We start from the raw sequence: 23,735 nt of genomic DNA on the forward strand, positions 1-23,735 counted from the left end.
TGCTGTGAAGGAACACGAGTGATGGATGTTCTTACGTTCAAGTGCTCCATTTTGACAACGCACAGACCTCTCACACTGTGATCTAAACCCTGGGCACACTCACCAAAGGAGATGTCACCGAGGTGGAGGGCATGGACATCAAAATGCAAGGTTGGTCTGATGACACAGCCCCTGTGAGGACAAAGGCAGAGGAGGCAATGGCTGGGTTAAAGGGAATTGCAAAGGGTTTGGCTGTAGTTACAGCTCAGGTGGGTAGAAGCTGCTGTCAGAGCCACTGTGGGTTTTAAATCAACCCACCACCCTGTGCTCAGCACAGCATCCACACGGACAGGAGGCAGCCAAAGCACTGGGCAGCAGCCAACAGCTGCTGATGGGCTTAGGGCACCCCAGCAGGCAGGACATGCCCCATGAAGGACCCTGCACACGCACCCACAGGTGGCTCTGTGCCTCAGTTTCCCCATCTGTGAGGCGACGGACACAGAGGTGTCCCCACAAAAGTGGACTCACTGTAACCAGCCTTCCCAGCCACGGGGACCCTGCTTGGCTGTTTCTTAGCTGGGACTGGTGTTTCCATGGAGGATCTTTTCCCAGGAGATTCTGACCCACGCAATCATTACAGGCAGGATTTTGAATCCAGGGCAGCCCCAGCCATCCACTGAGAAGAGCAGCAACAGTTCTACACAGTGCACTGATGAATCTTAGAGGAAAGGACCAGCTTGTCACCAGTGCACCAGCTGACACAGCCAAGAGCAGTAGCTTAAAAAACCAAACATGGGTGTCCTGAATCCACCACACACCCATTCTTAAATTCAGCACACAGGCTCCAAACTCCAAAAGTCACTAACATCACTGATATCAGCACTTGAAGCTGCACAAAACTCACAAATTTCTTTCGTGGTTGATGCCAATCAATGCCTACTCTGCCTTTTGGTTAAAAATCAAGGGCCACAGTGAACTGTGCCTTCTATTTTATTCACAGGACTGCCACTGGCTCTGCTCTACACGTCTCGTCAAGCAAAACCTGCCCTTGCTCAAGGAGAAAGCTGCTTATGCAACAACATCCCGTGACCAGTTTGGGGGAGGGACAGAGTAGAATAAATTATTTGATTGTGAAATGTTCCCTCTTCATTTCCAAAAAAAAAAAAAAAAAAAAAAGAAAAAAGGCAGTGCTTTTCCTCCAAACACAAAACCAGCATAATTGTTTCTCTACCGAGGTCAGACCTACTTACTACTCTTCTCTTGCAAAGTAATAACCTTCTTGTTCTTTTTTATCCATTTCCCTTATCCTGTTAGTAAAATCGACTGCAGATTCCTTTCATTTCTTTACTGCCTTGATCCAATGGCTCCCAACAGCATCAGCCCAGCCACAGCCAGCTCCAGAGCTCCAGAACCCACCATCAGCTTTCCTGCCTGCACCACATTATCCCACCAGCCCATGGTTCAGACTAGCTGGGACAAGCCCTCATGCTGCTGTGGTTCTAAAAAGGGAGCTTTGCCTCTCCCATCATCACCTTCTTTTTCCCCCTTCTCTCCTTTGCTGGGTGAGGATTACCTTTTGCAAGGGCACCAGCCCATGGGATGATGCCCAAGCCCTTGTGACAGCCAAGCTTTTGAAAGTGTCTGGAATGATGTAGTGCCTCATTTTCTAACCCTTTCAGTTGCTCTCTCTACTTTTTTGCAGACTTGACACCATTGGGGTGGAGGCAAATAGGCAGAAAATTGCTTTGCTTCCTTTCCAGAAATGCTTTGGTCTTTCTAGAGCTGGAGATGCACCGAGGCTGAAGGGTGGTGAGGGACTGGTCAGCAAGGGAAAGCACTTCCAAGCCCTTTGTGAGGGCCAGTGCTGAGCCAGGAGGCTGGACAGCTTTCCCTGACTCCCAGGAACAGGCAGGAGGCACCTGACTGAAAACTGTTTGCAATGGACTCGAGCTCAAACGCAGCCAGTTTGTTCCAGCTGCTTTTGAACAGCCTGAGCACAAAGGTGCCTTGAGTCTGGGGCTGGAACTAAAGCCTCTGAACACTCAGGTTTTTGACCCAGTGTTGCTTTCATGTGCCAAGGGGTTGTTTTGCAGGAAGCCTCCCAGCTGCTCTCCAAGGGCAGTTGCAAAAAGCAGGGATGAGGGTTTCAGGAACAACAGATACACCCCTCAGAACCCATCAAAAGGATCCAAATTCTGTGAAACCCCCCAAATTTGACTAATATCACAACTGCCTGAGTTGCCAGAACTTCTGCAGGTCCACCAGGCCAGGAGCCATCAGGATCCACCCCAACCCCTGCTGCTCACCTCATATCTGTGGGCTGGCCAACAAAAACCTTCTCAGTGTCCAGTTCCTCAGACTTGAAGTGGAGCTGGGGCCTGAGGTGCAGGAGCAGCCTGGTCTCAAGCCTGGAAAGAGATTTCTGTTTCAGCACAATAATTCTCAGTTATCCTGCATTTTCCAGGCTGCCTCAATGCTAGTCCCTGACTCTGAGCTGCATGGGACCAGGTCCTGATGCTCCAGCAGAAGATATGGGACCCTTCTCTTGCCTCAGGAGATATACCTTGGGGCTGGCTTCCAAATTCTAACCCACCCTTTGGGCTGGTTTCCAATTTAACCACCAGTTTTCACTCTGGAAAAGCAATACCAAGTTTCAAACATGATCTCTGATTTCCTTCCCATGCACTTAGAGGAGCTGGAGGCACAAAGCTCACAAAGAGCATTGCTGCCTGGCTTGCAGATGAATCGGGGTGTAGGTGGCCCAACAGCACAGGACTTTGTTGCCAAAGTCCTCAACTTCTGCTTTCTGTCACTCAGCCTCTTGTACACAGGATGCCCTCTTGTTTTGTGACTGGCCTTGAACATGATTCTCATCTGAGCATGTCAACAAACAGAGATCCACAGTTTCACATGAGGTAAAGGAGGGATCATCATTTGGGATTTTTGAGTAACTAAGAAAGTTCATTTTGACCTTCAATATTTGCCCAGAGCAAATTTCCAAGCACTTCTCCACTGCTGGCTTTGCCAGTTGCCCAGAGCTGGGCAGTTCTGTAAATCACCCCATCCAGAAGCATCTGCCAAGCAATATCTGGAGGCACCTGCAGTACAGGTGGAGGCCAGCAAAGCCCCTTTCCAGTGGGGCAGGAGATCCAACTGCACAATTCACGGTCTTGCACTGGGAAAAGCCTTCCAGATATCCCCAGCAAGGGGCACACACTGTCTGCAAATCCTCATCCCAAGGGATTTGGGACTGGCAGGCAAGTGCCTGAGGGAAGCAGTCACACTTCTTGCAGGGATCAAGAAGCAAAATCAAATGACTTCCCAGTAAAAGATGGCTGTTTTCTTCCTTCAATTCTTTTTGCACCCAGGGACTGTGACTCTGGGACAATTCCCACCCTGACAATCCAGTGGTTCAGCTCTGGTCTGTAAGGAATGAGGGGGAGAAGTGCATCATTTAAATGACCTCCCTGAGATCCTCTTCCAAGGGGCCAGTGGAAGAGTTAAGCTCTCCCTTGGGCCCATCAGGGTCGTTCAGGAGCGGGCTCCTTTTTCTCAACACACATCATTTGCCCAGCTCTGGTTCCTCTAACTCCCAGACCAGCCCAAGGCTTGCATGCAAGTAGTTTTCCTATTTCCCTGTCATGAAAAAGCTCTCCTGGCACAGCCCCTGGAGATCCCTGCAGCAAAGTGCTGGACACCCCTATCACCAGAGCTGAAATCCCAGAGCCAGGAGCACAGCCCTGAGTGAGGAATCCCTTGGGAGCAACTTTTTAAATCCATCCTTTCCTTCCACAGCTCTAACAACTGCAGCTGGCGGGCAGGAAGACAGTTTGTTAGCACAAGCCCTGAGTAATTACTGTAGATGGCATTTGCAGAGTAAACCCTGCACAATTACTGTCCAAATAAAAAGCTGTTTCTTGACATTTGTATCCGTCACTTGGAGAGGGAAGGAAAGCAACAGAGCTGCAGGGTCAGGGATTGCAGCACCCGCAGGAATGGGAGCCTGGCTGCTGGGGGACCACAGGCCTTACACCTCTTCCTCTTAGGTGGGCAAAACCAGAATGTTCCCTGGGTGGACACCTGACAGCCACCTTCCACTCCTGAAAAACACCATAAGCAGCACCATGCAGAGACAGAGAGGAAGGACAGGGGAACCTGAACCACACCAGGCTCTGCAAGTGTTCCCTGCCCTGGGCGAGCACGGCAAAGCCACCACCCCTGTGGTGGTGTCACTAGGATGGGTCAGTGGTAACTGTGCTCAGAGAAGGACCTGACAGGACGAGCACAAAGGTTGTCCAGCAGCCTGCTCAGAGTGGTTTCCAGGGAGGATGCTCTCCCTGCTGAGCACAGAGAGCCCAGTGCAACACCACCCGCCGGCACCACGGACTGAGCGCCACAGGGTGACAACTCCCACGCAGCTGCTGTCCAGGGGTGCTCCTTCTGCAGACACCCCGGGCTCAGCAGGGCTCAGCCACCTCCAGTCTGGTGTTGTCTGGGCGGTGGGAGGTGATCCAGGATCAGGGAGCACATTTCTAACTCAGCTCCTACTGCCTGATGATGGATCCACATAAAAAGGACCCATCCTGGGGGTTAGTGGTCTGACGCTCGTTTATTAAAGCTGTTCTGCTCTGTAGCTCTTTGGCCTTTGAGGAAATGCTGGCAAAGTCATGGCATGAAAGCCTATCCCTACACTGCTTGGATTGTTCTGGAATCAGTGATCCAGAGCCATCCCGCTCTGCAAGGTGCATACATTCCTGGTTCCCTGAGCACAGGCTCCCACAAGAAGAGATGGGATTTGCTTACAGCTCCACAGCAATCTCAACCAGCAAGTTCTTCTTGTCATGCTCTTGCCCAGGGATTTAAGCCTGGGCCAGGCTACTACCAGTGTGTCTGCAACTCTCTGCTGCTTCCTCAGGGTCTTCTCTCTCTGCTTCTCTCCCAAAGAGTCCTGGCACTGATGCTCAGTCTCAGGAAGCCTTTCCACACAGTTTTGGAGGATCTCAACGTCTTGTAACTGGTTCAAACAAAGGCACCACTTACAGCCCCTCAAACCCCAGCATTACAACTGTTTCTTGATGCATTTGTTGACATAAATACATGCACCCCTGACAAGTGTAATAACACTCCACAAGGAATGACAAATTTAGCTTACAGAAGGAGAGAAAAAGACCAGAGTTATTTTTTTCTATCAACAGAATAAGGCTTTGATTCTGCCTGTGGCTGCACATCCTCACTAGTCTGTCCAGAAGAGTCTTGAACTGACTGCAGCCTCCAGCTCTCCTGCAGCATAAATGTTAAATAACTATAATATTGCCTATTGACTTGGCATTTAAAACTCAAAGGACAGCTCCCCCAAAAAATTAAAGAGCTGTGACATGGTAAGTTATTGGGCTGCAGCTGCAAACGATTTCCTAATGCACAGCCTGCTTGGAGTCAACAGAACAGAAGGGACAACAGGGAGAAAAAAAAAAAACTGTTTCAAATGTCCACAAACCAATAAGAAGAAAAGGAAAGTCTGAGAGAATTAATTCACTCTGATGCAAACACACCAGAGCAAACACACTTGCCAGATCAGGTGTTTCTACCCAGCAAGCAACTGGATGAAGGTGAAGCCTCACTGTATGACAACACACTTCAGGAACATCATCAGCTGGCAACCCACAGACAGCATGTGAGACATCAGACCCCCCAGGCCCCATCAGGGTGCTGCACGGACTCACCAGCACCCAGAGATTAACCTGGGATTTGCAGGAATAAAAGCATGTGGGGTGCTCAGAACACCAGCTCTGCTCTGACACCTGGAGTTTGCCCAAGCAGAGAGCACTGAGAAGAAACACTCGGGTGACTGATTTCCCTGGCTTGGCTAATTAGAGCCTAATAACTCACCAGTGCTCATCACCCAGCTGCCCGCTGTGTTTACCAGCCTGAGTTCAGTGCTCTCACCCTGGGCAGAGCCTCCCCGGGGATAGGGGATGCACCAGGCAGCTGCTGGCCTTTGCTTCGAGCCCAGCAGCTGGAACTGAGCACTCACCTCAGCTCCCCGGTGTTCTGCACTTCTTAAAGCTGCTGTGAGGGCTGAGCTGCCCAGGGGCACCGTTTGGTCCTTCTGTGGCTCTGCCCCGAGAGCTGCAGCCAGCCCTTGCCCTCCTTTGGTTCCTGCACAGCAAATGGTGCCTTGCCAGGCTTTACCAGCACCATCAGCTACACAAACAATCCCCGCTGGTGTGCTGGGAAAAGGCATTAACGAAATGTCAAGAGCAGTGATGATGCTCGAGGTTTTCATCTTCTAGAGGGGCATAAAGCAGGGGGGGAGAGCACATCCTGAGCCTTAAAACCAAAACACAAGGCTGGGAGTAAAAGGCAGGGGAGTTCAGCAACAAGTGGGAGTGGAATGAGCTGCAATTTCAGAATGGCCACCCACATCACTCCAGAGGGAAGTCTCCATTTGCTCTTTAGAGACTCACATGCCAGACAGAAAACCAGGGAGGAGGTATTTGAATGCAACAGGACGCTGAGGGTGCAAACTGATGCCACATTTCACTGTAGTTCTGTCATCAGGCTTATGAGGGCTGTGCACAGCCAGATTACCAGGGACAGGCACCTCAGGGTTTGTGCTGGCTGTCAGGCAGTGCCCACCATAAACTGAGTCCTGGTTTTCTGGGACTGTCCTATTTCTTGCAAGACTTGGGAATCTTGGCATAAAATCTGACTCTACTTTTTCAGATTTTACCTCACATTGTTTCAGATTTTAGCACAACACTGGCTGCTCTGAAACCGAGTTCAAACACACAAGAACAAGGTCTCAGAGCCAGATCACTCCTGGGAAACTCAGAGAGCATCCTTCCTTCCACTGAGGCCAGAAAACAGACTTCTTGAAGCCTAAAGCAGCACTTCCAGTTTTTCAGGTCAACCACCTCACAAAGTGCTGTTTGGCTGCTTGCTCCTGCAGGATTTCAGGCTGATGGTACTCACTGGTCTATTTTATTGCTGCCATCAGATCTATTGGCCCCATGGACACTTTGGGGCAGTTTGGCTGTTACTCAGAGACTGACAGGGGCAATACATCTCCTGCAAATGGGAGCAAGTGTAATACAATTCATAAGCAAAAATGAAGCTAAGCAGGAAAGGAAGAAAATTAAAAAGAACCGTTGGCCTGATGAATATGCATCTGCTAACAACAGTGCTCTGTTCTAGCCCAGCGAGTTTAGCTGACTTTGGGATTTGATGAACGGCAAGGCCAGCACATCTGTGACAGAAATATAACCAACACAGAGATCCTACCCCACTGGTTTGGAGCACAGTAACAGCAATACATCACAGAGACAGGGGTAGGGAGAGACTTGACAGGGCAGGAGAGCTGGGAAGGTGGTGCAGGGCCAGAAGGCACGGTCAGGAGTGGGAGATCAGAAACAGCCCACGCTTGAGGGCTGTGACAGCTCTGTCTTTGTATGAGCTGTGCCCACACCAGCTGTCCTGCTCTGGTCGCTGTCAGCTGAGCTGTGGGTGAAAGGACTAGGATGACAAACTTACCTGTTCCCCCCACTAAGCTCTGGAAGCCAGACACACCAATACCCTGCATGCCTGAGCCCCTAACGTGACTCACAGCAACAGTCCTGACTGCAGTGGTGAATACTGGAGCCCTGCACTCATATCCTTGCTCCCAAGAAAACCAGTTAAAAGACTCAAGTCTCTTGAACCCCTGAGATAAAGTCATCCCTCTGCAGGATTCAGTGTGTTTGGATGGAAACCTTTGGCAGTACATCCACAGAGAGCTTCCCTGTACTGTCAGGGACACTGCCAGCCAGGGGTTTGACTTCAAAGGTGGATGGCAGGAAGAAACCATCAGTTACACTTTAGTCTACTATTCTGTGGCTAAACCAACTCTTTAAAGGCATAACTAACTATTCTGGGAAACATTTGCCATTTCTCCCTTTATTACTGCAGTGTGTCAGACTATAAAAGTGGAAGATGTTGTGAGATATTTCTCCTGGGAAATTAAAATAGGCTTTTGAAGCCTGCTACCCCACAGGGTAAAAAGAACTGCTGGTCCAAAGGATATGCCTCATTACTCACCCTTGCAGGCTATTCCTACATGTGGACAAGCCTCGGGGCACCTCAGGACCCAGTGGTCTGCCTGGGCTAACACCTTCTCTATAGGATGGGCACTGAGTCAGAGCACAGAAAACTACCACAGGTGCTAAGCAGGACAGGAATAAAAGCTGTGAACATGACACTGCACCACTTCTGGCATAATGTCAGCCCCTGCCAGGCTGCCACAGGCAGGTGGCATGAAATACAGACAGTGGATATATGATGAGACAGCACAAAGTCTCCAGCTGTTGTAGCCTGGCTTTGCTACAGCATCCAGCAACATGATACAGGAGGTGTTGGCTCACCGTGACTCACAGCTACAGAAGGGACCTCTGTGCAACCACAAATACATGTGGATCCTGTTTCCCTGCCCTCAGGCCCTAAAGGATGAGAATCTGCTGGATCTCCACCAGGTTGGATAAGAAAAAGCTGGTCTTGAAAAGCTGGCTACCACCAGTGTTTGGGCAAATGGCCTCTTTAGTTTGGCAGAGGGGGAAGGCAATCCATGGAAAGGAAATCACTGCTCAGAGCAGACAGAGAAACAAAGACAGAGCTGGCAACAGAAGCAGCGAAATGACACTCCAAGTGCAGCTTGTTAGTGCAGGGCACTCAGGAGAAAGGCAGTGCCAAAGCTGACATCTGCCTCTTTCCATAAATAACTGAACCCACCATGAGCTGAGGGGTGGACCAGAGCTCCCACTGGACATGGTGCCTTCTGCCAAGCACCAAAGTGCTCAGCAGTAACCTCTCCTTTGGATGGGCACCAGTTTTCCCAGCTGAGGTGGAAACAAACAACACCTTCACCTCCTGGCCCAACCCCTGGCCCAACACCAGCAGCAGATCCATAACTCTGCTATCCTGAAGACCCACCTCCATCAGCTCAGAGTTAACTCATGACACTGGGGAGTCGTGACCAGGCAATGACAGGGCACTGATGACTCGTCAAGGGCAGTGCAATGGTAACAAATCCTTGTCCTCCCCTTCCTCTGGTTTCCATTTCCAAGGAGTCAGCTCCCACGTGTCTGCAGTGTGACTTACAGCTAAGCTGAGGTGGGGAGGATGCAGCAAAAAGCAAGGACTTTCTCCTTTGGTAGCCACCTGGGCCTCTAGCACAGCTGCTTCTGCTGACCCATCATGTGTATTTGCAAAAATAAAACACAATTCGAGATGTGCTCGGCAAGTCACAGTTGCATAACAGTTTGTTTCCCACAGGCTTGGATGGATGCTCAAAATGTTCATGGTCACATGGTGATTCCAAAAATCCCTGCCTCCTCTTTTCGTTAGGATTTTCACCAGTGAGTTAACCCTATAGAGACTACAGTGACCTGCTGGAGCTTCTAAAGACAGTGACACCTGAAAATACTGGCAGCTATTGCCCCACTTAAACAGCAAAGCTTCTGCACAAGCCCTGCAAAGCCACCCTGCCCAGAAAGCCTTTCCAAGACTACTATCCCTCCACCATCTTCCTAACTTCTGGAAGGTACCATTTCCTCCAGTCACTTGTCATAAGGCTTGGATTATTTCTGTAGGTGCTCCCAGCCATTCCATCCTGGATGATGGGTGGGAGGAAGAGAGCAGTCACTGTTGGCCAGAAGGTCAGAGGCAGAGGGGTCCCAGCTTTTTGGGGGCCTCTCCAGCAGATGTGCATGGCAGTGCAAGGAGGGGTCTGACCAAGCTAAAAGTTACAGGGCTGTCACCACAGAGAAGGTTGTAGAAGTCAGTGGATTTTTAGATTCTATATCTGATAAAGAAGAGAAAATATTATCATTTAGTGTAAAGACACCATTTAGTGTAAAGAGCAGGGGGGAGACAGACAGGAGCAAAATTCCAAATGTGAAACCAACTGTTCCATAAATAAAGGAAATCAAAAGATTGATAATGCTGGACAAAACAGAAGGGGAGAGACCCCTGTGACAGCCCACTTACATTCAGTCCTAGAGCAAACTGTGTAACATTGAAACAGCCATTTAAGAAAGGTTTCCACTCAAAACTTGCGGTCAGACCATGCTTTATGTCTGTCCATCACTACATGGAGTACCAGGACTCTGTAGTGTGGGCAGCCAGACTTCTGGAGCTCACCTCAGTGCACTTCAGGAGCTCAGTTGTGGAGACATAGCCCTGCTGTAATGAAACAGGAGCCTGGGGAAACTCTCTGCAGGGCAGAAATGCTTTGTGCAACAAGCTCTCCAGCCTCACAAGAAAGCCAGTGTCTTCCCTCTCAGCACATCAAGCCAGCTGAGGTGGGGATCTGCCAAGTGACCTCATGGAGGGGAGGAGGAGGAGAAGGAGGAGGAAGGGAGGTTCTCAGCTATCAACTATCTCAGATATCACTTACCACCAGTTTAATAGTGAAAATGTCATCACAGAACAGCATGGGATCTCCTTGCACCTTTGCCCTCTCGTTCTGGTAGATGTGGGAGAGCAGGGAAAGGCGTTCTCCACGAGTGGTGTCCGCTCTGCTCCACTCCAGAAAATTATCTGCCTGGGCATTTTCCTCCTGGCACAGCCTGTGGCAGAACCTGCAGCCATGGGGAGAGACAAAGCCAGGCCACATATTTGCAGAGATAAGGGTAAGTGTAAGTGCAGCAGCAAAGCACCTGGGGAGGAGCAGCAGCAGCTCCTCAGCCAGGGGCTGACCCTGAGCCCTGGAGTTCCAGATGGATCAGAGGATCCCTTGTTGTTTGTTGGCACAGCAGGTGGTTTTACTCCACACTCACAAGCTCAGGAGAGATTTTGAAAGCCAGCAACCCTTCAGAGAACCTTGTGGCTCTAAGCCACTGAGGGGGTGTCCACCAGCCACCTCAGCTGGCTTTTCCTACCACGGAGCTCCTCAGGGGAGGTAGATAAAGATCAAGGAACACCCACTGCGGGGCTTCCCTGGGAAGGGAAGAAGAAGCTGGGTTTCAGCTGCAGGTTACCAGCATCACTCCTTGCTTCTTCCCTTTTGGACCTGCAGGGATAAGCAAACTCCAGCTGCTCTGTTCCCTACACTGCCTTCCACCAGAGCATCCCAGAGCTCTCCTTTACTTGGTAGCTGCAGCAGAAATCATTCTGGTGTTTAAAGATCACAAGAGAGAAGCCCAAAAGATGAGAAAGGAGCACTGCTACAGAGTAGTTGCTTTCTAGCTGGCAGGTCACTGTCCCCCCTTCACGCTCCAGTCCCCTGCCAAGAAGAACCAGCAGGTGACAACCAGGGGGACAAGTGGAACCTCCATATGGAGCAAATCGAGGCAGTGCAGAACAAGCAGGTCAGAGATCATCACCCAGCCAACTTCAGACACAATTAGAGAGGAGATACAGTCGTGGACATTACCAGCTGCACACAGACAGAGCCTCGGGCAGACGCTGTCACCAGCACCAAAAATACTCTCTTTGGCTGGTTCCCTGTGGAGCACAATTGGAAATGTTTCTCCGTGGCTGACCTGCAGTGCTGGGCACGGGGAGGCTTCCAGCCACTGGGATGGGCAACCCTCCACTCAACCTCCATCAACAGACAGTAATTCCACCATGGCATCCCAGAAAGTCCTGCGGGAGGGAGACAGAGCCAACTCCTGGATAGGCCTTGAAACCCATCCCAGAGCAGGGTCCTGCACTGCCCCCTCTCATGAAAAAGTCCTCTTAGCTCTGAGATCTCAAAAGCTTCTCTGACAGCAGGACAGCAGCCTTGGAGCTACAACCACCCCTAAGATTGCAAGTAAGGAAGAACAAAACCTCCTGGTCAAAGTCAAGGACACAAACTGATATGAAAGCAAATGTAATTGGAGAAGGAGTTAGCTGTGGGGAAACCTGGTTGGCTATGAGGGGAAAGAGGATCACTCAGGGTCCAGGCTGAGACAGGCAGGTGGGAAGAAATGGGAAAGGAATGGTCCAGAGAAGGTCATGAGATTTTCTTTTAACACACTGAGCTTGCATAGAAGTCAGACACTGTGTAATTAAATAGAGAACAGTGGAAAACTAGTTTTGGCCTGCAAGGCATTTCTGACCTAATTACGTTGAACTTTATTTGCTCAGAAGCCCTTAAAAAGTGCTGCAGTTTGAGGCAGTTTCCTGATCAGCTCTGGGTTCAGACTAACTCCTGTATACCCACATCCATCCAAATCTGAAAAGTCACACAAGGACTCCCTGAATCACCCAAGCTTTCCAGTGTCATTTTCAATCCATCCCCCTGGGCTGTAAGTGCTTCTTTACTGCCTGAAATGGGAATTTCAAAGCTGCCCCAAAGGTCCCCTTTGAAGAACCAGCCCCAGCTCTCACCACCCTGAAGACACAGGTTGCTGAAGCTCAAATGTACTTCCAAGGCCTGTGCTGCCCTACCTTCCCTGCAGAACCCTCCACCTCCAAACTCCCCAGCCTGTAAGGAAGGGTGGAAATACCTCATTGTGCTGGAGACTGGGGCAGTGCAGGGCAGTTCAATACCCTGCAGCAGGATGGCCTCAACTCTCTGGGCAACAAAACCCCCTCCCCTGCACAGCACTGGAAAGGAACCTGCCATCTCATCAGAGCTGGAGCAGAGGAAACTGCAGTGACTACAAGAACAGCTGTGCTACCTGAGCTCTGTTAAGTCCTGCTGCTCAGTGCAGTCCCAGGTTTCGGGTGCTGACACCCTCCTCAGCCTCCCGGACCCTCTGTAGCCCAGGGATCTCTGGACCTCAGTGGTCTGTGGCTCCACAAGCACAAATTTGCTCTCTGAGGTAATCCAGTCATTGCAATCGACCCTTCCTCTCTAAAACATCATCCTCAGCTGGAGTATGGATGGAGCTGGAATGGAAAGTGCTGAGCTCCATTACTCTGAAGCCCAGAGACATCCTGATGCCAGGGATGGTTTAATTGTCCTAAACCATGCAAAAGCACCAACACCTCTCTGAGGCCATGTGTTGGTTATACCCTTGGGCAGTGTACCTCCCTGAAATGCATCTCTCAAACCCACCTCTGCTTCAGCTGATCCTCCTCTTCCTGAGTAGCAAAAGCCTTCCACTGGAAGTGGGCTGTGACATTACTGTGGTTGAGGATGGTCACGGTGCTGTGGTTTGACAGTGTGATGTAAGTCTTCTCAACAGTCACAGAATTCCTGTCCAGTCTGATGTGGACATTCACAGCTGACCCATGAAGGCTTGTGTGGGTATCTTCACCTGGAACAAAGCAAAGAGGAGTCTTTGCTCAGCTCACTCACTGTTGGAAGCACAAGGAACAGAGCAAACCACAGGTGACAGAAGAAAAGGTCACAGCTTTTGGCTGTATGAGCAGTTCCAGGGATCAGGACATTTATCACGTCCCAACTGCTGTGTGTGTACAGCGTGGGGATGTCCTGGACACCACCTCAAGCACCTTATTTCTGGTGTGTTTGTGGAGATCTGTCCCCAAGGTGACAGTATTTAGAGTGAGATTAGTCAGATGTGGTGGGGTGACCCACTCAGGTCACAGGGAATTCTGCATCAGAGTCATTCAGGTGACTCTGAGGAGCCCCACTCAGTCATGGCTTGCCCAGGGTCTCCTGCAGGCATTCCAGGAGCTCCTGTCTCTCCTGATCCCTTGTAGCTGACAAGCAACAATGCCTGGGGGCAGAAAAGAGAGGTCCAGAAGAATAAGTGAAGTGATGTCCCACAGCAGAAAGGGACACAGGCAAGGAAACACAACAACATTCAATATGACAAACCACTACAGAATGAACACCATGAAAATTATCATCAACTCCCACGGCCACATCAGTCTTTAAATCTTTGGGATTGTTCTGATTTCACAAACCAAGCTGAAGCACTTGAAATTCAAGAAGGGCGGAAAGAAAGATTAAAAGTATGGAGCAGCTTCTATTCAAAAACTGAATGGGATTCCTCAACCTGGAAACTGCATGGGAGATAGATGGGAGAGGTTTGCAAAAGCATGAATGGCACGGGAAATGGGAATACGGAAAAAATTTGTCATAATTTGTCATCAAACAGGAACCTGAGGGCCTGAAAATGTTATTAGTCAGAAATAACACAGAAGTGGTAGTACTTTTGCAGGGAATATCCCATCCTTTGGAACACTCTGCCAGGGCAGGCTGTAGAGGCTCGCAGCTATAAATCCAGGGAGCAACTGGACCAACGCTTGGAAGATAAAACCATCAGAAGCTATTAAAGAAAGATGAGAATAAAGCCTCCAGCAGGGGAAAACGCCGACTCCAGAGCCCGGGAGGGAGGAAGCAGATGCTCTGCCTGTCTCTCACGCTTTGCTAAACATCCCCGGCTGCGGCGCTCCCGGAGAGGAGCCGGAGCTGCGGCCACCCCGGCACTGCTGCTGCGGGTCTGAGGGCTCTGCTGGAGGATGGAGGCTTTGCCTGAGCACCCCACACCACAGAGGGAAGTAGCTGGCACGTGCTGAACATGTACCCCCCCAAACTGCTGGTGCAGAAGGGCAGGCTGGGGTGCCAGCGAGCCGGGGGGAAGCCGCTCAGATCCTTCTGCCGGGCAGAGGAACCCACACAGAGAGTGGAGCTGCCGGGGTTGGCCGAGGGCAGCTGCAAGACTTCATGTCTCGGGTGCCAAATGAGATGTGACATTTCATTTAAGGCTCTTGGTTGTTTAATACATATGTTTAAAAAATAAATCTCCGTACTGTACCGGCGCTGCAGCACGAGGCATTTCACTTGACAGCGTCGTGTCCACGGTGTGCGGTTTGGGATGCTCTGCTGCCATGAAAGCACATTTACTGAATCTAGATGGATCTGCCCTATCATTATTTACACAACACGATCTTATTACAGGCTGTCAATTCTCTCATCCTTCCATCCTGTGGATGTATTTCCTACAGATGGCAGGACACAGCTCTCTCTACAACCAGAGCAAAGCAATGCCTGGACTTAAAATTCAAAGCCAGACTTTCAATAAAGCACTAGAGCAGATGTGTTTGGGTTGTGCCCTCCTGAATAATGCTCTGACACAGCAGAAACACCACTGTGTTTTATCCCAGCATCCAGCTGCATGACTATGGACACAGGTATCTTATCACATCACGATCACTTTTCACTGCCCAAAAGTAAGAAATCAAGCACTGGGTCATCCTCTGTGGGGCCTGTAAAAAGAACAAGAGAGAATTTACAGAAGAGCTATAACATTTCTCTGAATTCTTCTAATACTACATGATCAGCCTGGTGCTAGAGGGAATACTGCTCAGAGCAGCACAAATTGTTCTTAAATAGAAAGACAAATGTTGTTTAGCCTGAACATATATCTCAATGAATGGATGAGCAAGCCCTTGAACTAGATTTCAAAACAAATGTCAGGGTTTATGAAGAATGCTTTCCTAGGGTCCAACAGCTAGTACTTTCCTTCAATTACTGCTCTAAATATTGGGAAACTGGTAGCCAGACTGATTAGACCGAATGGAAATTAAACAGCCCCTGCTGCATTTTGTCTTCACTGAGGCATAGTCTTCCTCTATCCCTGTCAGTCCCTCTTTGCTGAATTTGGATTTTAAATCTTTTAGGAGAGCACGACCGTCAAGTTTGGAATTTTTGGCTATTATGGAAAGCGAGTCCAATCACATTTGCTCAGCCTTGCTCTCATCTCTTTTATGAGCACAGCTGAATCATTCCCAGGCTACAACAAACCTCAGAGCATCCTCATCATCACCATTGCTGCAGTTATTGCTGTTAATGGTCCTAAGTCCCCAGCAAAGCACCTGCTGAGCCCAGGCAGCACATTGCAAGAGGAAAGTCTCTACCCTGGAGGCACTGCAGGAACCACAAGACAACAGATGGGGAAGAAATGGGAGATGGAAAGCCATGGACAGCCAGCAGTGTGCTACAGGACTGGTTGTGGCTCTTCAGACAGCTCTCTGGCACACTGAAAGTCAACTAGTTTTCAATCATACTCCCTGTTGTGCATCCAAATACATTATCTCCTCTGCACTGTGCTGAGGAAGATCTGTTTGCCTTGCTACAGGATGAAAGACTCTGGCACAGGAATATCTGGGAGCCAGCACAGGGCCTTTTGTGAAGGAGCCTTGCAGAATGTGCTGGAAAGGACATGGAGACTGTCAGATGATGGAAGGCAGCTCTGCCCCATGGCCAGGGTGCCACGGGCCATTTTTCATCTTTATTGCTGCTACAGTAATGATACACTGGGGTACCTGCCTGGCTGAAACATTGCTTCTGGCCCCTGGGGAAAACACTGCAGGAACTTTCATTCTAATGGTCTGGCAAAGACAGACTCAATACACCACTTAATAAATCAATCACCCTTCAAGCTGCTCTGCTGCCTCTCAGGAGATGCTCATTGATCCAGGAGGAAAAGAAGCTAATGAATGGGTGGTTCTGCCCTGAAACACATCCAAAGGTAATGACACTTGAGAACACATTGGTAATCTCCAGGGATGATGGAGCAGACAAGCTGTGGTCAAGGATGACCTGCAAAGAGCTGGAAACCACATTCTTCCAGAAATCCTTCATGTGCTAAAAACGGGCTGTGTGGGCTCACAGGAAGCCTGTCTCTGGGAGTACCTGGGGATGACCAAAACAGCCCAAAGAAGAGTTTTAACTTCCAAACAACCCTCCTAGTCCACACCACCCAGTCTGTGGAGTCAACTCCGCAGGTTGCTTTAGCAGGGGGTGTGCCAGCAGGGGTATTATGGGGTTGTGGAGCTACAAAGCTGTGAAAAAAAACCCCAAAAACCTGAGCAAACAAAGCACAAACTTTATTCCCCTTCATCTACCCTCAAAATGACAGACCATCTGTCTTGAAACACAGGGCCCTGGTGAGGGGGCAAAGGCCATAATCTCTTTGCAAGCAGCAGAATGACCTTATCTAAAACAGTATAAAATCATTATTACAAGCAGTTCTAGACAAAGGGGACAGAGGCAGGAAGCAGTTGTTACCTATTAGCTGTTTTGACAGAAATGAGCACTTTGGAGACCAATTAGACTCACCCATCAATCTAATTAATTGGAACTATAAAAGCCTATAACCAATCAGCTGGATAAAGCATTAGGTACCAATCCTGCCTCTGTGGCAGCGCTGCTACTATTAAGACACAAAAATCAACATATAATTGCACAAACTCCTACTTATACCTTTTTTTTGCCTACAATATCTGCCTCCCTCAACTCACTTTGAAGCGAGAGTAGAAGGACACGAAAGTTCAACAGGAACCAGCCATACTGCTGGGAATTCTCACAAGGAAAGGAGAAGCAGAAGGAGCCCCAGCCACCTGCAACCAGCAGAAAGAAAAATCCCTTTGCAAAGTCTTTAAAATGCCTGATAGTCCAAGGCAAAGCCAGAGCAGCCTCTTGTTAATAACTGCAGCATCAGTCTGGCTTACACCTTAAGGTAACACAGTAAACAAGATCTTCTTTTGAAACTCACACAGTAAAATAAGTTTCTAGCCATCTGCCAGCACCAAACACAGACAGGAAAAATTACATCACTTGGTGCACCACAGTGAAGCCCTGGAGTCAGAAGAGGCTGCTGCTTGGGAAGCAGAAAGTTCCCCCTCCTCTGAGCACCTGTAAGAAGCTCCTACCAATCTGTCTGGGGTTGAAGGAATGGAGAGTTGCATGAAGATGGACAACTCCAGGCTCGAATAGCAGTGGCACACAGCAGTGGCCAACAGGAGCTCAGGGTGTGCTGGCATGAATTTAGCCCAATAGTAACTTATCACTGCTCACAGCAGCAGCAAAGCCCCTGCAAACACTCACACCAGGCTGATTTCAACCTGAAAATGGTTTTGGGATTCCCACTCTGGTATCCTGCACAGCACAGGGATGACTCAGATAAATAGCTAACACAGCAGTGAGTTGCCCAGGCAAGTATTGAGCGTCCTCCATTCTGGCTGAAGTCAATATAAATGGAAAGCACTCAGGAACTTGTTTGAGTGATCTCAGGAATGTAAAAATGCAACACGACAAGAGCTAAACCTCAGTTAAACCCTGCTGCCTATCCACATCCATCGGGGGATTTGCAAAGGAAAAAAAAAAAAAAGAAAGGGGAAAAAAAAAGAAAGAAAGGAAAAGGCTTGATCTAAAGACTAAATCAATAGGATTTTCATTTCATTTTTCAAACAAGTTCCTGCAAGCCAGTGATTGAAGTGCCAGCCTTGCCAGACAGTTGACAACCCTTGGTAGAAAGGGGGTTTTTAAGGAGAGACAACAGAGCTATGCAAAGGTGGTTGTTTTCTGCAAAGTCTAGGCAAAGGCACAGATGAGTATCAGAGCAAGGCAGTGGTTCTCTCGGATGCTTTACCCTTGTGGGCAGCTGAGATGTTGACAGGTGCTGGCACACCCATGCCACAGTTCCTTGTTCAGCCTCAGCCAGCAATAATCCACCAGGGCTGGGGTTTGAGGAGTTCCCTGCACGTGCACAGTGAGCACTAACACACTGCCAAGCCCTCACGTGGTCTCACACACTGCAGGAAGCTGATTTGGCCAAACCCCGCATCAGTTTTACCCAGAGAAAGAGATTCAGCATCACGACAGGTTTATGTGCGGCTGAGCAGCCCTGTGCTGCTCTGAGCAGCTGAGCAGCCACTAACACAGCTGGCAACTCCCTTTGGCCCACTTGCAGTGCCACGTAGCCTCTACTACAGCTTACCAGCAGGGCCAAGACACACAGCCTGCTTCCCCTGCTGCCAGTCAAGCACACCCAGTTCTGTAGTTACTCATCATCTTCACCAAGCCCCAATGGCTCTAATACATCCCATCAGACCCGCTGCTGTTCCACAGGTCACTGAAGAGCCCCACGTCAGCTCCCAGGGCTTCTTTTTCTGTGCTGCAGCCTCGTGCTGTGGAACATGAGGCTGATCACATTTTGCCCTACACCTGGCAGGCAGCAATGGGGAGGAAACGATGCTGGGGAGCCCCTTTCCCTGTGCTCCATGTGAGCAATTCCTGCCAACTCACAAGAGCCCTCAAGTCCTGGCTGCTTTAGTTCTGTCGTTGTGAAGTGTGGGATGTAGAGGCACAGAGGGCAACACAGATAAAGGGTCTGTGGCAAGACAGTGGAGAAACAGTGTATGGGACAGAGGTGTGCAAGAGACAGGGGGCACTGGAGAGAGTCTGATAGAGATGCTACACGTCACATATAGCACTGTCTAGGAAAACTTGACCCCTACGTATCCACACTGTAAGGGAGAACCAAGGTTCCTCCTTCCTCCACTCAGCAACTCCCAGCAAAACAGGATTCCAAAAATCTCATCCCTCTTTGAGGGGATCCACTTTGTCAACACCCTAAACACCAACTAGGTTTTGCTTTTCTTCGTGGTAAAGCTGGGACAGGGGCGGTGCTGCTGGAGAGGGAATTGGGGTGGCTGGAACAGTGGGGAATGATGGAAGAGGGGGGTGCTGGATGGAGAACACTGCTGACAGCAGGGTCCCCCCCAGGGATGTGCACAGCATATACAGAACAGGGACAGACTCAGCCTTGGCCTCTCCTCTGCTCCCTTCTAAGCGCTGAAACACAGGGAGGCTTTGAAAGAAACGGTTCCAGAAATAGTTTGCAAAGCGAGTTCAGCGTTATTCTGCTTAGAAAGGGCTCTGCTTTGGAGGATGCAGAGAGTGCACCTTGCAGTGCCCAGCACTCACCTGTGCCACAGTGCACTACCAGGGGTGTGGAACGATCCCTGGTCTGCAGAGGGAGAAATTCCACCGTCACTTGTACGGTGTCACCAGTGTCGAGAGTCCCAACAGCTGGAATGACAGAGAAGGGGCTGCAACACAGAGAGAGATCAGGACTCTTGAGGGAGATTTGGGGACGATATTCCTTTTGCAGTCCACTTCACTTCAGCTCACTTGTGCAAGGAAGGAGCAAACCAACCACAGTCAGCAGAGAGCAGAACACACAGGATGAGAAACTGCTCCTGGCTCACTTCTGAGGAGATCCAGCCCCCAGAAGTTCCTTTGGGACAAAATGACTTCATCTCCCCCATACTCTGCATCCAGTTCTCTGCAGGGAGGCTCAAGGGTCCGACTGCCAGCAATCCCATCAGAGCATGGTTTATGAAGAGCACAGAGAGGGTTAAGAGCTATTTGCATGCACAGCTTGACACTCACTGCCTCAGGAATCTTTCTTTTCCTGCCACCTCTAAACCTTACCTTAAGAGATGCAAATGTTAGGACAATACCTGTCCTGCGAGATTACAGCCTAGGAATCAGACAAGGAGAGTAAAAGTCTTGGAGACCAAAGAATAATTATTGTTTAATTTGCAGTGTGGTTGTTTGGGGTTTTTTTACCTTGAAAACATCCTGTTCTAACCTAAGAAAGGGCACATTTTATCAGCATTTCAATGAAAGCTGCTCTAAGAAAAGGAGCAATCAAAACCCTAAATGAGCTCAAATTCAGATTAGAACAACACAGTGACACTGAAACAAGACCTGAAAGGAGGATCCCATTTACAACCTGAAGGATTCAACCCCAGCTAAATGAAATGCCATTAATAGGAGCACATCAAGGGAGCTGAACAGTGCATTTCTGTGTATTCACCAGTGATGCAATCTGGGACTCTGGGTTGTCATCCAGGCTGGTAACTGTTTTCTTGGCCCACCAGACAAACTCTGTGCCATGTGTTGGAAATATTTATGAAAATGTGTTGGTGCACTTTGGATGTAGCAGGAGCAATTAGGATTTGTTGCCAGGTAAACAGCTCCTGGCTGGCAGACACAAAACTCAGTGTTCTGATGCTTAGGGATAGCTCAGCTCAAACAGCTTCTGCCCAAAGGCTGCTGGGCTTTGTGCCCTTGTACAGCCCCACTGAGAAAACAAAAGTTCTTGATCTTAGTTCTTTGCTGGTGGTCAATTTGTCACCTTAAAAACATGTTCTGGGGAGTTTGATGGTGATTAGAGAATGCAACACACACAAAAAATAATGAGAACAACTGGAGCTGTGAGCAAGCTGAACTTTGTTCCTGTCAGTGGTGACAGCCGATGGAATTGCTGCAGTTCCTGCTCATTAAGGAGCTATTGCTGCAATTAGGGACCTGCCCCGGGCCCATCACCACCAGTGAGAACACCACTACTGGCTAATGGAGAAGCCTTGGGCCAGCAATGTTTTTGTGCTGGGCCTGAGAGGTCGGAGGGAGAGGAGGAAAGACAAGGTCCCTCCAGCCCCAGAGCTGGGTTGCTCTCCGTGCTCCTGCATCTGCCCCAGTGGGGATGCCAGGACTGCTGCAGGGCTCTGCTGGGGCTCAGGGGGGAATCACTGCCTGGGGTAGGAAAGGCACAGAATATTCTTTCCTATTCTTCTGCCAGAAATTTTGCCAGAACAGAGAAACAGGGAATGCCTGGCAACACTTCAGCAATGTCTTCCATCCCATTCCCTTCCTGCTCCTGCCCCTTGCCTACATACTCCTGCCCCCGGATGGCTGGATGGGAATAACACTTCTGAAGGTGACTTTAGGGGTTGCCTCAGAAAGAAGATATCTTCAAATGATCAGAAGAGGATCCAGCCAAGTTCAGGACTCAGTTCTCAGGACTAAGAAAGTGAGTGCAAATCACCTCCTACATCCCTACCCCCGGGCTGTGCCCACCAGCCACCTCTGTTACTGCTGGAGCAGGAGCTCGTTATCCCTCACATAGACCTGGTTCTCCAAGGCCCAAAGGCACAAACTCCATGGTTAAACTTAACTGCTGCTCTGAATTTCAGCCAACATCACTGAGCTGTTCCCTGAGCCCACAGATAAGAAGAGCTGCGAAGGAGACATCCCTGACACGCTGTAATAGCCAAACGAAAACCAGTGCCAAGAGATGGGGTTGGCAGGCTAAACTTTGGCCTTTTATCCATTAATTGCGAGCTGTTCCTTAAGATAATTCCCATCCTGTTAGATCTACCCTTTCAATGAATCACTTCTGCTCCCGACAGGCAGAAAAGATAAGGTTTGGAGGGTTCTTTAATAGCTTGTTTTCTTCTGCTTTTTAACTACGCCCTTTTGTATGTTTGCTTTCCTGTATGACATCTAAACTTTCACAGGTCCAGATCTCCCAAAGGCACCTTGCAAGCCCCAGACACTGGTCTGGCTTTGAGCAGTGTGTTTGCTCAACAAACACAGATGATCTCCAGAGGTCCCTCACAACAAAAGTTATTCTGTGATTTTATCTTCTAAATCAGCCCAATTGCTTTTTGCATATACCCCAAATTTCTCATCTTTCCTATACACCTGGGCATGTACCTATGGGCAGATGGGTAGATCAACAGGCATCAGAGGAGCTCAACCTATAAGGAAGCTCATGATGACATTCTGATGAACATTTAACACAAAGCAAAGTAAATTAAAAAAGGGGGCAGAAACACAGAAACTTCAGAGTATTTAAAAAGAAATCTGAAGGAACGTAGGGGTGACTTAATTAGAATAAAATGCTGCTTCGATTGAAAGATTTGAATAATCTGTTTGAAATTTTAAACTGACTTTCAAAGGTTCATCATGAAAGAGAAGAGATGAGTGATGCAGTCAGCTGACAAGAGAAATCAGATCAGCTTTGACTAACAGGAGCAGCACAGGCTGTTCACAACACAGCTCACGTTGGGCATCTGATGAGGGGACCACTGGAATGCCACGTGCTTGTGGCCTCCCAGAGAGTGGGTCTGCTTGGCTGACAGGGGTAGGTAATCATTTCAGAAGGTGCTTGGGGCTCAGGAGGGTGCAAGCCAGCTACTGACACGTTCCAGCACTCTGCAGGAAAACTGTGAGAAAGCTCATCCTGCTTCAAGCACTGGAAGTGTTTGGCACAAAGAAAGATGAGCTGCTTTGCCTCTGAGGGCCAGTTTGGTAATGGGGTTCCCACTTACCAAGATTGCAAACCAGCAGAGTCTTCTGGGTGCTGTACTTGACTGGACAGACAGAGAAGTCCAGCTGGGCAGGGAAGTCCAAGACAACAGCCTGGATTGGCACAATGAACTTCCCCCTGTTGGTGATGCAGAGGAGCTGGTGCAAACAATCCTGCAGCAAAAGAAACAGTCTCAGCACAGGACATTCAGTGCCATCCCCAGGGCAGCAGGAAAACTGCTGTTTTTTATGCCCCTGACAGTAGCATTCAATAATTAATAGTACTTTGTACCTCAAAGGCCTTTCATTCCAGTAGGATGACTTGGACAGGGCTGCTAACTTGCAAAGAAGAAATAACCCTATTGATTCACCTGCTTTCACAGCACACTGGCAGAATGGGACGAAATTATCTGAAACTTCGATTCTGAGGCACCAAAATAGAATAAGTTCAGGTAGTGGGTTGCAGCAATAGCAGAACCTGCTTTGACCACCACTGCAGGCTGTCAAAGGCACCACTGAGGGCCCAGTTGTGCCACAGCAGTAACTCCAGCCCCAGCAGTGCAGTGATGCCGGTGGAGCTTGGCAGGGCATGCTCAGGTACATTTTCAAAAGGACTTTGCCACGTGCACAATCAACAGCCCATCTTTGGTGAAATACTTACCAAGGTGGACACAGCAGCTGCTTCAATGCCAGGTGAATGTGGGGTATGTGTGTATTCCCCCTCCCTTCCCATAATATCATAGGGACAAGGCTGGGAACACACACCCTTAAAAACCATCTGATTTATCTCCCCACACAGAACTGACTCAGCCCTAACCCCAAACTATTCTTGCCAGATATCTAACAAGTACTTAAATCACTAAGAATTCCACCCCTGCCCTCAGCAGCCTGTTCCAGCTCTGCCAGAGACTTAGAGTTCTTCCTGTGGTAGAATCATAAT

The 23,735-nt window shown here is 49.3% G+C and overlaps 1 protein-coding gene across 1 annotated transcript in view; it reads right to left on the minus strand.

Annotated features, from left to right (window-relative positions):
* The window catches only part of HYDIN (HYDIN axonemal central pair apparatus protein), a 59,443-nt gene that overhangs the window by 8,229 nt on the left and 27,479 nt on the right, over positions 1 to 23,735 (minus strand). Inside the window, exons 5-12 of the mRNA XM_029965490.1 lie at positions 22,819 to 22,969; positions 22,552 to 22,622; positions 20,161 to 20,180; positions 19,622 to 19,746; positions 12,998 to 13,199; positions 10,406 to 10,589; positions 2,286 to 2,401; positions 104 to 171 (exon numbers count right to left, since the gene is read on the minus strand). Coding sequence (XP_029821350.1) covers positions 104 to 171; positions 2,286 to 2,401; positions 10,406 to 10,589; positions 12,998 to 13,199; positions 19,622 to 19,746; positions 20,161 to 20,180; positions 22,552 to 22,622; positions 22,819 to 22,969 — 937 coding nt within the window. The remainder of the gene's footprint in view (positions 1 to 103; positions 172 to 2,285; positions 2,402 to 10,405; positions 10,590 to 12,997; positions 13,200 to 19,621; positions 19,747 to 20,160; positions 20,181 to 22,551; positions 22,623 to 22,818; positions 22,970 to 23,735) is intronic.

This window comes from Manacus vitellinus, unplaced genomic scaffold, assembly GCF_001715985.3.
Source record: "Manacus vitellinus isolate BGI_N305 unplaced genomic scaffold, ASM171598v3 scaffold_10_pilon, whole genome shotgun sequence".
NCBI classification, from domain to species: Eukaryota; Metazoa; Chordata; class Aves; order Passeriformes; family Pipridae; genus Manacus; species Manacus vitellinus.